Source organism: Eumetopias jubatus, unplaced genomic scaffold (assembly GCF_037043125.1).
Source record: "Eumetopias jubatus isolate StellerSeaLion01/CBP00866 unplaced genomic scaffold, mEumJub1_p1.0 scaffold_5, whole genome shotgun sequence".
Classification (NCBI taxonomy): Eukaryota; Metazoa; Chordata; class Mammalia; order Carnivora; family Otariidae; genus Eumetopias; species Eumetopias jubatus.
The window spans coordinates 97,080,139-97,095,139 of NW_028274811.1; the positions used below are offsets into that span (position 1 = coordinate 97,080,139).

General features: G+C 39.4%; 1 protein-coding gene across 5 annotated transcripts in view; it reads right to left on the reverse strand.

Annotated features, from left to right (window-relative positions):
• Window positions 1-15,001, reverse strand: part of TENM2 (teneurin transmembrane protein 2) — a 924,727-nt gene that overhangs the window by 609,050 nt on the left and 300,676 nt on the right. The window contains exon 4 of one of the 5 annotated variants that reach the window (XM_088023679.1): window positions 9,254-9,280. The exons of the other annotated variants lie outside the window; for them this stretch is intronic. Coding sequence (XP_087879805.1) covers window positions 9,254-9,280 — 27 coding nt within the window. The remainder of the gene's footprint in view (window positions 1-9,253; window positions 9,281-15,001) is intronic. 5 annotated transcript variants of the gene reach the window in all.

Here is a 15,001-nt window from a genome sequence, read left to right on the forward strand (position 1 = left end):
CAGACAAAATGAACTTATAGGGAGAAGAAATAGCTTCCACTCCTCACAGACATTGAGTGAGTTCTGACATGCAGCTAAGTGAGTGATGTTTACCATGGCTGCACATTACGATCACCATGAACGTTAACAAAATGCCCCCCAGATAAATTAAAAAAGCAGGTCCAAGAGGACATCTTCAGATGATTCTAATACATCTCCAGGGTTGGTAACTGCTCACCATCTAATAGCATGAGAGCACGAGTATGAAAGGGTGACCAAATTAGGTCCTCTGAAGTCAGGTTTCCTGGGTTCAAATCCCAGTTCTGCCACTCACAAGCCAATTATGGGTGACTCTGGACAAGTTATTGTACTGAACTCTAAGCTAGTAATGGAGTAAAATTAAAATGAGAGAATGCATGTAAAGTGCTTAGAATACTAATCGCTCGATAAATGATAACCATTATCACCATCATATGTTGCTGATGGCATTGATTCCCATTTGAGGGACAGGTAATTAGTGATAAATTTTGTCACAGTCCTCCTAAATTAGGTATCACTTCAAGACCTCCAATCCCAAACATAGCACCTCAGTGAAACAATGACAGTTAATGAGTGATCTCAGAATCTGAGCCCATCACAAAGTACTCAAAAGAACAGATGGCTCAGCAGGAACTGAATCCTATTTTGCTAAGGTACAAAATTCACTATGAACAACATTAATTAATTAACTTATTCTTTCATTCGGAATATGTACAGAGTGTTCAATGTATGGCAAGCATTGTGCTAGCATAACAGCTCTTAACTCATTTAAGCATCACCCTATGACTTATTTTCCCATTAGAATAGTCAACAATCAAATACACCAAAACATCAAGTCCAAAGATACCTTTAGGCTCTGGGGCTAAAAAGACCATTTGGATATGGATCCTATGCTAAGGGAGATTAGAGTTTAGTGGGAAGAAAATACTGCAATGTACACAGAGGTAGAAGAAGAGAATTATGAGTGTATAAAAGGCTGGTGATATCTGAATGTTGGTAATTGAAACAAAATTAATTTAATGCAGATTAAGTAGGGATGGATATTTGTTGGTAGCAGGTTAGGAGTTAATGGACTAAAACTACACATTAATTTTTTTAAACTTTTTATTTTGAAATAATTTAAGACCCACAAGAAGTTGCAAAAATAGGACAGAAAATTCCTGTGTAGCCTTTACCCAGATATCTCTAGTGATACCATCTTACATTATCAAAATGAGGAAATTGACACTGGTACAATAATATTAAGTAAGCCATAAACCTTATTCAAATTTCACCAGTTTTTACATGTATTTGTGTGTGTGTGTGTGTGTGTGTGTGTGTGTATAATGCTATGAAATTTTATCATAGGCCTATATATATAGTATACATAGTATATATATATAGTAATTTTAAAATGTGGAAAAAGTATGTAACAAATAGCATCTCAAAGTGACACAGTTTAGAGGGAGGAAACCCCAAAATTAAAACTAGAGCAACTAAATTGTTGTACTGGAAAAACAAAATGAAACACTATTGTCTCCAACACAGCAACTCTGCTCCAACTGAAGTTCAAAGCAATGCTTGCATAATATTTATAACAGATTATACAAAAAGCTTTAAACTGAAAGTTGCATTTGCACAGGCACAAGGAGAAGAGGAACAAATGCAAAAATGCAAAACCGGATAATCACCCTGGAAGGTTTCCCACAGAACAAATGCTCAGTCTGAGTTAGAAGGATGAGAAATCTACATTCGCAAATATTTCAGGTATGGAAGTAAACTAAAAAAACCCACATGTACTTGGAGAGATTCTCAGCTCATATAAGGATGCACTGTCCTTTTTATATTTGAGTCAACCAAAAGAAGAAGAGAACAGTGTTCCCATGTTCCTCATCATGGCAAAAAGAAACCCAGCCTTCCATCCCCTCAGTCCCCTCCTTTCTTCCTTTCCTTATTTTTTCAGAAATGATTTTGAAAAAAATGGAAGATATGATTTTTCTAATACTCTGCTAGCCTTTTAAATGAATGCATACATGCTCATAATTACAAGTAAGGCATTTGCTATTTTGCATCAGTGGAATTTAAGAAATTAAAAACCAAAAGGGGGTTTTCAGGAACACAGCAGAATTGCCTTTTTAATAATAGATTTGGCTCCTCTAATCCATTCTTAATCTAATTAAGACAATGAAAAGCATTGGGTTGCCATCTCAGAAAATGGCAAGGATGCTATAAACAGAGTGCAATAAAGTGATCAGTTCACACCCCATCAAATTTACTCACAGTCTGAATAACTGTTCTTATTTTCTGTGTTTCATTTTTACAAGTTAACAAATGTTTTCATTTGATTTCCACGGCTTCATCTTCATATCAAGCACAGGCTGTGGGACTTCTAGTTCTGGGAAGCGTGTAATATCTGCTGAAGCAACACCCAGTATGTGATTATGGAACCCTACAAATTGAGGCTAACATCTCCAATAAGCAAAGATAATAATTAAGTGGTAAACCTTTGGCATTGAAAACAGCAACGGTGTTATTAATACCCAAATGGGCGCCAAAACAAACAGCATTGATGGAATTTAATTAAATCATTTTATGATTGTGTATTCTTTGCAAGCTCAGCTGATTACACTGGTTATCCTTAGATGAGCATTTAAATCTGAAAGCTAAGATTCTATCTAATGGCCTTTTGTTCAAAATTTCCTAGGGAAAAAAAAGTAGATTTTTTTTTAATCAAAAGTAGAAATCGAGTACTAGAGAAAGAAATGAGCTGGATTTTGGTCTCTATTCCCACCACCAGAATAAGAAATACTAAGGGGATAAAGTTTCAGTCTAACTAGAGAGTTCTGCTTGGCTTTCTTTTTGTTCTTAAGTAATGAGCGACTCTGGGAGAAAATGGACTGTTGGCTGTTTCCCTTAATTATAATTAAGATAGTAGGACTGTTTATTCAACTGTTTATTTTATGACACTAAAGATTAAAAAAAAAAATCTGCCAAGTTACACTTCTCAGTTTCCTCTCTTACCACCATCTAAATCTGTGGATGTCAATTAGAAAATCTATCCTATTCTGAAATCATAACACAACTGAAGAACTATCACTTGCTCTTTGTTTTTGCAGAAGCAATATTACAATGAATAATGACTGGCAGTAAAGCCCAAATGAGTCAAGGGGTCTCAATCTCTGCATCAAGGATCTACAACTTGCTAATTACTTTGTTAAAAACAAAACAAGAACAATCAACCAACAATAACACCTGGGCTCCAAAAGATACTGGCAGCCAATTATCAATCAGTGAGGTTTGATAAGGGTAGGGTCACCTGATAATATTTACTGTCCACTAATCTTTAAAGAAGAATCATAGACATAAGCAGATATTTCTAAACACAGGAGGACAAAAAATTTGCCCCATCCCATATTAGGCACAGTAACGGGGCAGTACACAGTAGAAATACTGTTATAATAAAAATCCTTTTTAGGTGACAAAATGTATGTTTTGCTCTGAAACGAGATAAAGTTGTTTAGAATGTTTATGAGTATTGTCAGAAGCTCCATGCAGTTCTCATAAATTATAATTTCACCCTTAGATCCCTTGTTTACATAAAATAACTAATATGAAGGATTCTGAACCCCCACGGTGAGATAAAGGCAGCATTTGCTTTTAGTCGGAGCTATCAATGACGATGAAGCATACAGATAAGCCAGATCACCCTCTCACATACTTTATGAGGATGTTATGCTTATTTTATGGGAAAGTAAAAGGAAAAAGAAGGATGAAGAATGGATGAGCTTTAAGAAGCCCACTTCTCTGGGACATGTTGGCATGAACCTGTAAGGGGCTTGCCTCAATTTCCCCAGCATTCTGCACTGCCCCTTGTTCATTCTTGCAGGTCATACGGGTGGACCACAAGTCCCTGTTGATCCCGGTGTGTTTCTCTTTTCCTCATGCAATCAGAAACCCATAGGCTGGAAAACTTTCTTTTATTTTCCACAAGCCTTAAATCCAATCCGGTGAATCCCACTTAAAAGTGAATCTTAGGAGCCTTACGAAGTGAATCCTAGGAACCCAACCTAAGTGTTTTCCACTTCCCATATAGAAATGCAAAATAGTGTTTCCTCTCTTGCAGGAGTTAACAGACCACACAACTTTACTCTTGTCTTCTAACAAGAAAAAGTGGCAGAAAAATTTAGTGAAAGTAATCAAGGCACAGGAGTGTGGGGGCCTGGGTTCCTGTCTGGTATCATTATCGCCTCAATGAATGCTTTTGAAGAAGTCAGAAGATAACCTTGACCTTCTCTCTGGGTGAAGGTTTCTGCATATGCAAAATGTGGAGATCAGATTAAATCAAAGTCACCAAATGGCCCACAATGGGCCAAAAAAAATACAGGCAGGTATTGTTTATCCCACAACAATGTTTATACATTTTTTGAACTGGTTAACGACATTCAAAAACTAAGAACTTTCTCATAAAAGTCAGATAAGATGTTGTTGCTGGCAAATCTATTGGGCGTATCAGCTGGCCCCTGTGCAGCAGCCTGTGCCTTCCCGGCGCTCTGATTGTCATTCAGGGGTCTAGACGAGAGCGAGTACATCTGATGTACCTGAGAACTCTGGACTCATAGTCTGTAAAGATTCTTAAAATTAAATAAACTCTGATTTATTATTGTTTGATTTTTCAGGTTTTTTTTTTTTAAAGCTAAAGACCAAGTTAAAGACAACGAACAATAAAAATTAACCATTTTCTTTGTTCAGAACAATATAGGGTCAAAATTGGTCATTTTTAGGTGAAATTTCTTCCACAGTTGCATTTTAAAGACATAGTTAGCCAGTTATCAACTTATTGACGTTTTCTTTAAAGCTGTGTTAAAACTATGGCATGCTCATCTATACACACAAAGCTTGGCTTATTCTCTTAAGAGAGAAAAAGGCGCAAATCTGAGGACGTGTGTATGTGTGTGTGTGTGTGTGTGTGTGTGTGTGTGTGTGTGTTAAAAACCAACTGCCCAGTTTTAGCAGGGCATAAACTTAGATTTCTGTGTTTTGGTCCTTGGATTTATATAGCTTATTTTTCTCAGTGAATGACAGTGGGCTGGCTCCTGATGTCACTGCATCCAATAATGGTTGACATAGGTGGGACCTTCAAGTTCAATCACCTACCACCTTTTACAGATGAACAAACTGACCTAAAAGGTGTTGTCAGTTACCTGACTTGCTATCTTTGCCCCTTCCTAGATGGATAACTCTGGACAAAATAAGCCTCTCTTGAAGTTCCCATTTCTTCTTCTGTAACTTATAGTAATACTCATAACATCCATCTCATAGTGTGGTTGGACAATTAAATGGATATGTACAAAGTACCTCATAGAGTCCTCCTATATAATTATAATAGCTAACATTAACTGAACTCAGATTATCCTCACAGTAACTCTATGAGGTAAGTAATACTATTATTCTGGTTTTACAAATTAGAAAATTAAGGCACCTAGATGTCAAGGGACTTGCCCAACGTCACGGAGTAGGTAGTGCAGCCAGCATTTGGACTTAGACCATCTGACACGAGAGCCCGGGGTTTCAACCACTAGGTTTTGTGTCATGCTCTTAATAGTGTGTCTAGCACTTAATAGTTGATAGTTGCTATCCATTTAATTATTTATTTTTAAAGATTTTATTTATTTATTTGAGAGAGACAGAGATAGTGACAGAGATAGCGACAGAGAGCATGAGCAGGAAGGAGAGGGAGAAGTAGGCTCCCCACGGAGCAGGGAGCCCGACGCGGGGCTCCATCCCAGAACCCTGGGACCATGACCTGAGCCGAAGGCAGACGCCCAACCAACTGAGCCATCCAGGCGCCCCGCTATTCATTTTAATAATGAAATTGTTCTTATAACCAGACCTGATCTTCCATGTCTCTATCTGCTCAGATCTGCCAAAAGGAAATTTTTATTCATGACCCTTTTGTCTTAGCTGTAGTCCAAAATTTGCAATTTTGCACCTAGAGCAAATGTGTCTATTTTTGTTATTGGAAACTCTCCAGTGGACATTTCCATTTCTGAACAAGCATTTTGAAGATTTTCCAAATGCCACCATTTGGAAAACCTTAGAGTTGAATGCTGCCACACTTGTCATTTGATGGTCTCATGTCATCTAGGAGGTCAAAGAGAAGTCATATATTAAAGTTCCCCTCAAAACATTCTGTACGTCAGGGATGTGCTACATAAATGTAGCATGCTTGTAGTCAATGTATGATAACAGTTTGTCATATACAATTCACTGAGTCCAATTGAAATTAATGAAGGGTGTAAAAATGACAGCTATCTGACATATTTCAAATCTCAATTTGACATTTACAACCTTTTAAAGTTATTTTTAAATGCAGCAGTGTTTAAAATGTATTGAATATATCATATGCCACCAAGCCACTGTTGGATGACTGGGAGTGTAGCCATGGAAATTAACACAGGGCCACATTTCCTAGTCTTAAAAAAAAACATGCAGTATATCTAGATATAAAGGAAATAAGGCAAGGCATCTTATGAAAATTAAATAAATGCCACCTTCCACCTATCTTTTTTGGGTGTGTGTTCATTTCTATGGAAATGTGTGTCTTGATGGAAACTCTGATACAGGTAGAAATGTGCACGTATAAGCTTAGTGAAGGAGGGAACAGAAGCAGAGAGCAGTCGACGATGAAGACAGCTCTATTTAGGATGGCATTTTGCTGCTGTGAGCTGTGTGGGAGGGATGCAAAAGAAGCCGGCAAGGCTAGACTCTAAGAACTTGTGTTCTAGTCCTGGCTCCAAGAATAATTCACTAATTCTAACCTCAGACATGACACTGAGACTTTGCTTTTTATTTGTAAAATAAAATGAACACTGAAACAAACTCATGGAGGGGGAACTTTGGTCAACTGAGGTAAACATATATACATTTGCTTTAGAGTATCTAGAACATGATACGAATGTATCATTCAATGTACATATTAAGTATTCTCAAACTACTTCCTCATCTAGACTTTTTTGACAACACTCTCTCTTCCTCCTAGCAGGAACCTCCCATTGCCACAGTGTTGCTCAAGTAGGCACACCCAGAAAGAGAAGGTGGGCATCTCTGACACAAGGCAGCCTTCTTCTGTGGCACTACCTGCATGCAGCCCTGGACCACGGTTTCCCCCTTTTTATTCTAGTAGGACTGTATGTTCTAGGGAGGCACCCAGTGGACCAGACCAAATAGGGACCTCGCACCCCTATTTGAACCATGAATGCTCTTCATTGACCTATTTTATATATTGCCACATGGAAGAAAACCTGCTGCTAAAGAAAAAAAAATTTAGAGATATTAATCCTGATTGATACTGATATGTTAAATGACACTATAATCTAAAAAAGAAAGGGTTATATGATAGGTACTAGCTCCCTAAGAATAAGAGTGAAGGAATGAATGGGATTCAGCAATGCAAAGCCCTGGGGTATAGTCAGAGGGTTACTGTGAAGGCAGATATTTTGGGAAGGCTTACAGTTATTGGTGGGCATGCCCAAAGCAGGTGATCATTTACCTATAAAATATTTCACATTCAACCAGTAGGAGGCCCAGATTTCCTTGTTATTCCCAGGGCTTAGTCCAGAGCTGGGCACATAGTAAGTGTGTAATAAAATTTGATGAATGAATGCATTTATGAGGGATTATCTCCTTATGAATCAGAGAGGGTTTGATATATTGAGATTTCCTCATTCAGGGATCTAAGAAGACTGTAATGAAGAACTACATATCGATCACATATTTTCCTATGAAAAGGTTATTGACAATAACTAACACATCAGAAATGAACCAGCACAAGTATCCGCAAACATTCACCTAAGTAAGACTTCTGGAATGAAACAAGCAAGGGAATCACTTAACAAACGCTACTTTATTCAGCTTAGCCTGTGTCAAGCTTATCACTCCAGCCTGTTACATCACTTAGAGAGTGAATTCACAAGCCCCTAACTGGCCTAAATAGAACAGCATAGCACAGCATAGCAAGGGCTCTCAGATTCTAACACAGCAATCCCATCTGTTTGCTGTACCAGAAATTCACTCTCTCAAACCATTATTTAAAGTAGCTGAGTCTACCTTATAAAGTACAGCCAGACAAAAGTTTCCAATCCTGGGGCACGTGGTGGCTCAGTGGTTAAGCGTCTGCCTTTGGCTCAGGTCATGATCCCAGGGTCCTGGGATCAAGCCCCCCATCCGGCTCTCTGTTCAGTGGGGAGCCTGCTTCTCCCTCTGTCTGCCACTCCCCCTGCTTGTGTTCCCTCTCTCTCTCTCTGTCAAATAAATAAATAAAATCTTTAAAAAAAAAGTTTCTAACCCTGTCTCTTCCTTTTATTTCACTTTTCCCTCCAATTTTCTAAAAAAAAAAAATTCTAAGTAAAGTTTTTTGCATCCTTAAAGAAGAGCAGAAATCAGATTCAAACTGAGCAAAGCAAGAGGGCTTGGGGAGAAGAGAATGGCTTGGCAGTGGAGTTATGGAGCAGCCATGTGCTGCCGACATAAAATCATCTCAACACATGGCGTATTCTTTATTGGATAACCAAAAATTAATGAAATTGTGGACTTGAGGCAACAGGCATGGATTAGAAATATGACTCTACTCATGTAATTCTGGGAAGCAAACTTTCTGATTCTCAGTTTTGTCATCTCTAAAATGGAAATGGTAATGCATAGCTGGCCTACTTCAAAGGGATGTATGGCTGGACTCTGAACAAAGCACACAAATATTAAATAAGGCATCATGCAAAGCATGGGTTATAACGAAGGACAAGATGACAGAAGGAACGAGATTCACCCTCCATCTCCCTCAAATGATTTCCTAAAATTTAAAGACAGGGGTAGAATATTCACTCATAAGTAACCAAGAATTGTTCCATTTATTTATTTTTTTTACTAATTTAATTAAAGTGTATAGGGTATTCATTTCCTCAGCTAAAAAACTTACAATTGCATCTTTGGCCACAAAGAAATGAGAGCAGTCACTAAACAGCAAAGTCATTAAAAGAACGAAAAGAATCTATTTCCTCTTCCAAGAGAAGACATTTGGGTGTCCTGTCTGACAAGCTTTCCAAACCTCTCTCCACCAAAGCACAAAAGCGTTTTGAAGAAATGCTGGACAGTCCTCCAAAAAAATAATGTTTTGTTTTTTTGCAAATCTGTAGGCTCCTGTGAGACACAAAGCAACAAGCTCTAGTCCATTAGGATGACAGGTAGCGCTCTTACTAACAACTGCTTTTTACTCCTTCTGACAAATGTGCTTGGTGCCATGGTTGACGTTTGTGTGGTAATCAGGAGTGATGGAGAGGGGACGTCGGCGCTGCCGAAAGTGCCCCCCGATTTAATGCGAACGATTTGTCAAACGTGCTGTGATAGCAATGCTGTCAGACCCGGGCAGGGAAGCACTCTGTCATCTTTGCGCCAACCAAGGTCACTTTGGCAGGGGGAGGAGGGCTCTCGCCAATGAAATTTTCATGTTTATTGGTGATGTGCATGGCCTACTTTCACAACTTGTTTTTCCTTCTATTAACAGATAACCATCTCAGGGTTTGGGAGACACTCCCCTGGAGAGAAGCCTGATACAAGAAACAGTCCCCAGGGTGGGCCACTTGGCATCACTGAGTGCCAAAAACCCAGGTCCTATACAGAAAAGCCAGGAGCCCATGTGAACTAACAGCATCCGGGTGTCTTTGTTCCTGGCCAAATACAGCTATCACATATTCTGCATCTTAAATAAAATGTTGATGGGAGTAGTCATTAGCACTGCATTGGGTAATAGAGTTTTGTGGTTTTATATCATATCTAGTTTTATGTCATTAGCTTCTGGGCATAGAATATCTCCTAAGCATCAGTAGAACCAAAGGTTAGATGTAGTCTTTGTGTAGTGGGCTCAATGCATTGACCGTTTTTTTTTTTTTTTTAAGATTTTATTTATTTATTCATGAGAGACAGAGCTAGAGAGAGAGAGAGGCAGGAGAAGCAGGCTCCCCGCTGAGCTGGGAGCCCTATGTGGGACTCGATCCCAGGACCCCGGGATCATGACCTGAGCCGAAGGCAGACACTTAACCATCTGAGCCACCCAGGTGCCCCCGTTTTTTTTTAAGGTGGGTAAAAGGATGGACATTTTTTATTATTAATAAAAACACCCAGAAGCAATAGACGCTTTAGAGCAGGTTGGGTTAGATGTTTTGGTTTCGTATTCCTGTCATATTCTTCCAGGCAGTCCTCACTCATCGCACTGGGTGTTATCTCCTAGACTAGACTGGAAGCAGTGTGGGGCAGGGACTACGTATCCCTGAATCGTGTATCTTTATTGTCCAGCACAGTATCTGCTCAGTAAATATTGATAGCATGAATGAATATAATGCATAAAAATGAATGCCAGAACATTGAGGGAAAGGAAATAAGGATCCGTGCCAGAGATGGCCAACTGGGTGCTGCTTTTTGTTTGTGGATGAACAATATACATAAAAAACAATGGCTTAGTGGATGGAAGAGATGGAGCCTAAGGCCCAAAGGAATGGTCCTCAACTGGTAGCATGCAGGCCAAATTGGGCACATAGGCAAAATTCAGACTACAATTACGTTTCGTTTATACCAGGCAATGTTAGCCTGTGAAATGCTTACTGCATATGCATGAGTGTGTGTGTGTGTGTGTGTGTGTGTGTGTGTGTGTGTGTTTTAATTAGCTACTAACATTTCAATATTGGAAGCTTTTACCTAAAAGCATGGGATTTTGGATTCTCTGAGGGGAAACTGTGGTAGAGCTGCACAGAATACAACTAGCTGCCCCCTTCAGATGGCATTTACTCCAGCTTCCCCAGTCCTGAGAGGCTAATGCAAGCTGCCATTTGTCACCATGTTTGCGCTACTACTTTTCTAGTAGTAGGGAGATATTTCTGTCTACCATGTTTCTGTCAAAAGAGGCTCAGAGCACTGAATGATTTTCCCTATAGTCAGCCCGTTTTCTTTCTATTTACATGATCTTCCCTGGCCCGGGGGGTATTGGGACTTGCGACACCTGCGCTATGCTTTCTGGTGGCATCACCTTCCTGATGTAATCAGAGCAGCAGTGGTTCCAATTCAGGGCTACCAGAAAATCTGGGTCTTGCAGGCTCTGATATACAACATTTAACATACTGATGACATCGGAAGCTGCTCATCAAATTAGTTAAGACTGTTAGTTAAGACTGGAAATTGTATTTTACAATACTTTGGAGTTAACCCATCCTTTTGATATCTGTAATCTCATGTAATCTTTGGCATAGCTAGTAATACCATTCCCATTTTGCAGATGAGAAAACTAAGGCCTTAAGTAAAGTTATACCACCAGCAAGATGAAGAGTTAGGCCCAGCAAACTTATTAAGTCTGAATCTCATGGGCTAGGACTAGAGTATTGGTATTTTCCTAAGGGCTCCCAAGTGATTCTAATGAGCAGCCAGGGGTGAGAACCACCTTCTTAGTGTCATGGACTGATGTTTGTATTTCTCCAAAATGCATACGTTGAAGCCTCAACTCCTGATGTAGTATTAGTAGGTGTAGTAGGTGGGATCTTCGAGAAGTAGATAGGTCTAGATGAAGTCACCAGGGTAGGGTCCTTGTGATGTTATTGGTGCCCTTATAAGAAGAGAGCAGAGAGGCTTTCTCTCCCTCTCTCTCTCTCTCCCTTCCTTCCCTCTCCCTCTCACCCTCTTCTGCTTTCCCCCTTCTTCCTTTTACCATGTGAGGGTACAGCAAGAAGGTAGCTGTCTGTAAGCCAAGGAAGAGGGCCCTCTCCAAGAACCCAACCAGCACTCTGATCTCAAGACGTCCAGCCTCCAGAACTGTGAGAAATAAACGTCTATTGTTTAAGCCACCACGTCTGTGGTATTTTGTTAAAGCTGCCCAAATTAATGTACGTAGATTACCATTCTCCTCCTGCTACCACCTGTCAGATTAAAGCAATGCAACCACAAATGTCTTGGCTCAAGGTCCAGGGCAGGCTGCATGGACACAGAATGAGGTGTATTCTGTGGGAACTGCCCTGGGCTAAGTCACAGGGGATTGAGCTTCTAGTCCTAGCTCTAACAATGCATGCCTTGGTTGTGTTGTAAGGGATATCTGATTAGAATCCATGGTTTTTCAAGCAGGTAAATATGAGAATCTGCCAGAGGAGCTTTTAACACTATAAACTTCCATAGGTCCTACTACTTATCTGGGGTTAGAGATTCCAACCCCTTGAGTGGCACCCAAATATGCATTTTTTTTTAAAAAAAGTTTCTCTCACAATCCTGATATGCATTCCTGGTTAAGAACTACTGCCCCCTCCCAAAAAAAGAAAGAAAGAAAAGAAAAGAAACACTGCATGAGATGATGAAGACCCTCCAGTGCTCACAATCTATGAGAAATGTGAGGGAAAAAATGGCAATGTACCTTGTGTCCAAATAGATACAATTATAGTAAGAGGATGTGGTTATACCAAACATTTACATACATGCCATTCAAAACTGAGTTCCCATTAGAGAGCAACACTGGATTTGATGTGGAAAATGACCACCATGTGATATGTGTTCTACCCAATGAAGAGAAGGACTTATTGAACACATAATCCTCTAGCACACATGCAGGTGGCCTAATTATTCTCAGTAGCAATAACCCCAGGGGAGGACTTCTCAGTGGGGACATACGGCTATATTTAAAGGGACCACTTTGGGATGAACAGTTATTCACTGGCTCTTTTTGGATAATGTAACTTATTTTAATCATTGCCTCTGAGAGTCACAGTGTGCCCTACATTGAATATTTATTCAATGTCCATATTCTTATATCCAGTGTATAGACAAAACCCGATTCACAGTGTAAGTTCTTAATATTGAGTGATGAATAAATATTAAAAAATTAAAAATTGACTACTGCTGTTTCCATACTCCTGTTTACCAAAATGGTCTTTAAAAAATAAAGAAGAGCATAGAATCATTACATTCTCCTGTTTAACATTCTTTAATGATTCCCTGTGCCCTCAAGCATAAAGTGGGAAACATTCAGTATATTCCAGGAGCATATGCATGATCTGACCTGGACAACATCTTTGATTTCATCTTTCACTGCACTGACAAGGGATGACCTTGTCATTAATTGCAGTTCAAGGAACACACCTTATTGCACGCCTCCAAGTCTCTGATCCAACTGTTTCCCTCTGCCTGGAATATCGTCCTCCTATTTGCTTCCTCATACCTCTCAAGATTCAGCTCTATGAAATCTTTCTCAATCTGTCCAAATAGAATTAATCATTCCTTCTCTCTTTGCATCATCAACAGAGTGTACTCATGATGTCTTCAGCACCTTATACCACTTCAGAGTGTACATCTTCTTTCCCTAAAGTCTATAAGCTATTAGAGGCTTAGTTGTAAGTTTACTTACAGCCCTGCTTTCTGCCAAAAGACCTGGGTCATTGCAAGCACCCATCAAAACCAGTTTGTTTTAACACACCAATATGTCTTATTCCCATCCTGATGCCCTAGGTGTCAGGAACCACTCTAGAGGACTCACTCTTCTCAGGCAAGGAAAATAGTAGGAAAATTTTGAGTGAGAAGCCTTTACAGAAACACAAATCCAACCTAAGAATTTACTCATAGACATGGAGACCTACTGGGTATTTAAATCACAAGAAAGCCACCTCAAAAGATTAACAGAGACTAAATCACTTAAAACAAAGCCTCTGGATGATGATCAAAACAACACTAATTTTCAATATCAATTTGCAATACAAAGGAGGAGACTGAAAAAAATGCTCAGCTACCCCCATTCTGTCAATGAAATGGTAACTCACTAACTCTTTAAGTGTCAAGGCTAAAAGTTAAGGCTTAAGCTATTTTACCTGCTGTAATTTTAATCGCAGAGTGTGTACTCATTTCCTATCTCTGCCTTCTAACATTTTTGACAAATATTTCCTGAGCACCTACTATGTGCCAGACATTATTTTAGTAGCAAATGAGACTGTGAGGTCCTGTTCTCACTCACGTTTCGGGTTTGTTTGCTTTCTTTTCTCTCTCTTTCTTTCTCTTTCCTTCCTTCCTTCCCTCCTTCCAAGACAGGATAGGGGAGCAGTGGGAGAAGCAGAGAGAGAATCCTAAGCAGGTTCCACGAGCCTAACATGGGGCTCAGTCTCACAATCTTGAAATCATTGCCTGAGTTGAAATCAAGAGTTGGGTGCTTAACCGACTGAGCCACCCACGCATTCCTTATGTTTGTCTCTTCTTTCTCTTTCACTATCATCTACAATTCTTTGTCTTTTCGAATTCAGTGCTTTAAGAAACCAGGGTAGTCTTCTTTTATTTCACTCTAATCAGGATTCAGGTTATGAAAATGGGGGAATTCATACCTTGCCCCCGAAACACACCAAAACACAGAGACATATGTTACATGAAACTCCAGATCAATGAAAGGAGGTACTTTATGGAAAATACAGCACTTCTATATAGTTTCCCTTTCATTTCACACTGTGATGTTCCCATTTCTTCCACTAGCTTTTGCTTGCAAGTGCTTTGTTGTTAGCAAGGTTTGGAGATACAGATCATTTCTTCTTCCCCTATATCACCGTTGATGAGCAAGACACAACAGTGTAAGTTCAATTCTTCATTTATATTCATCATACTGATTCTGAGGTATTAAAGAATGCTTTTAAGGATCCTGCAAGTATTTCTTAACCTAGACTTTCTTGTTTTTAATGTTTAGAAATGAACTGTGACACCTGAACACCAACATGAACCTTCTCCCGAAAACAGATGACATGAATTCAAAGAAACACCTCTGGATTAAGTTTCAACAATAAAACCTGAAATAATATTCTCACCTCACAGTATCTACTGAAATTTAAGAAGCCATATGGTCTGTTCATGGATTACTAACATGGGAACTAACATAACATGGGAACAGTGGCATTGTACGTGGTTGGGCATCTAGTGATACTTCAGTTTCTACAAGCTTCTCTCACACCACTCT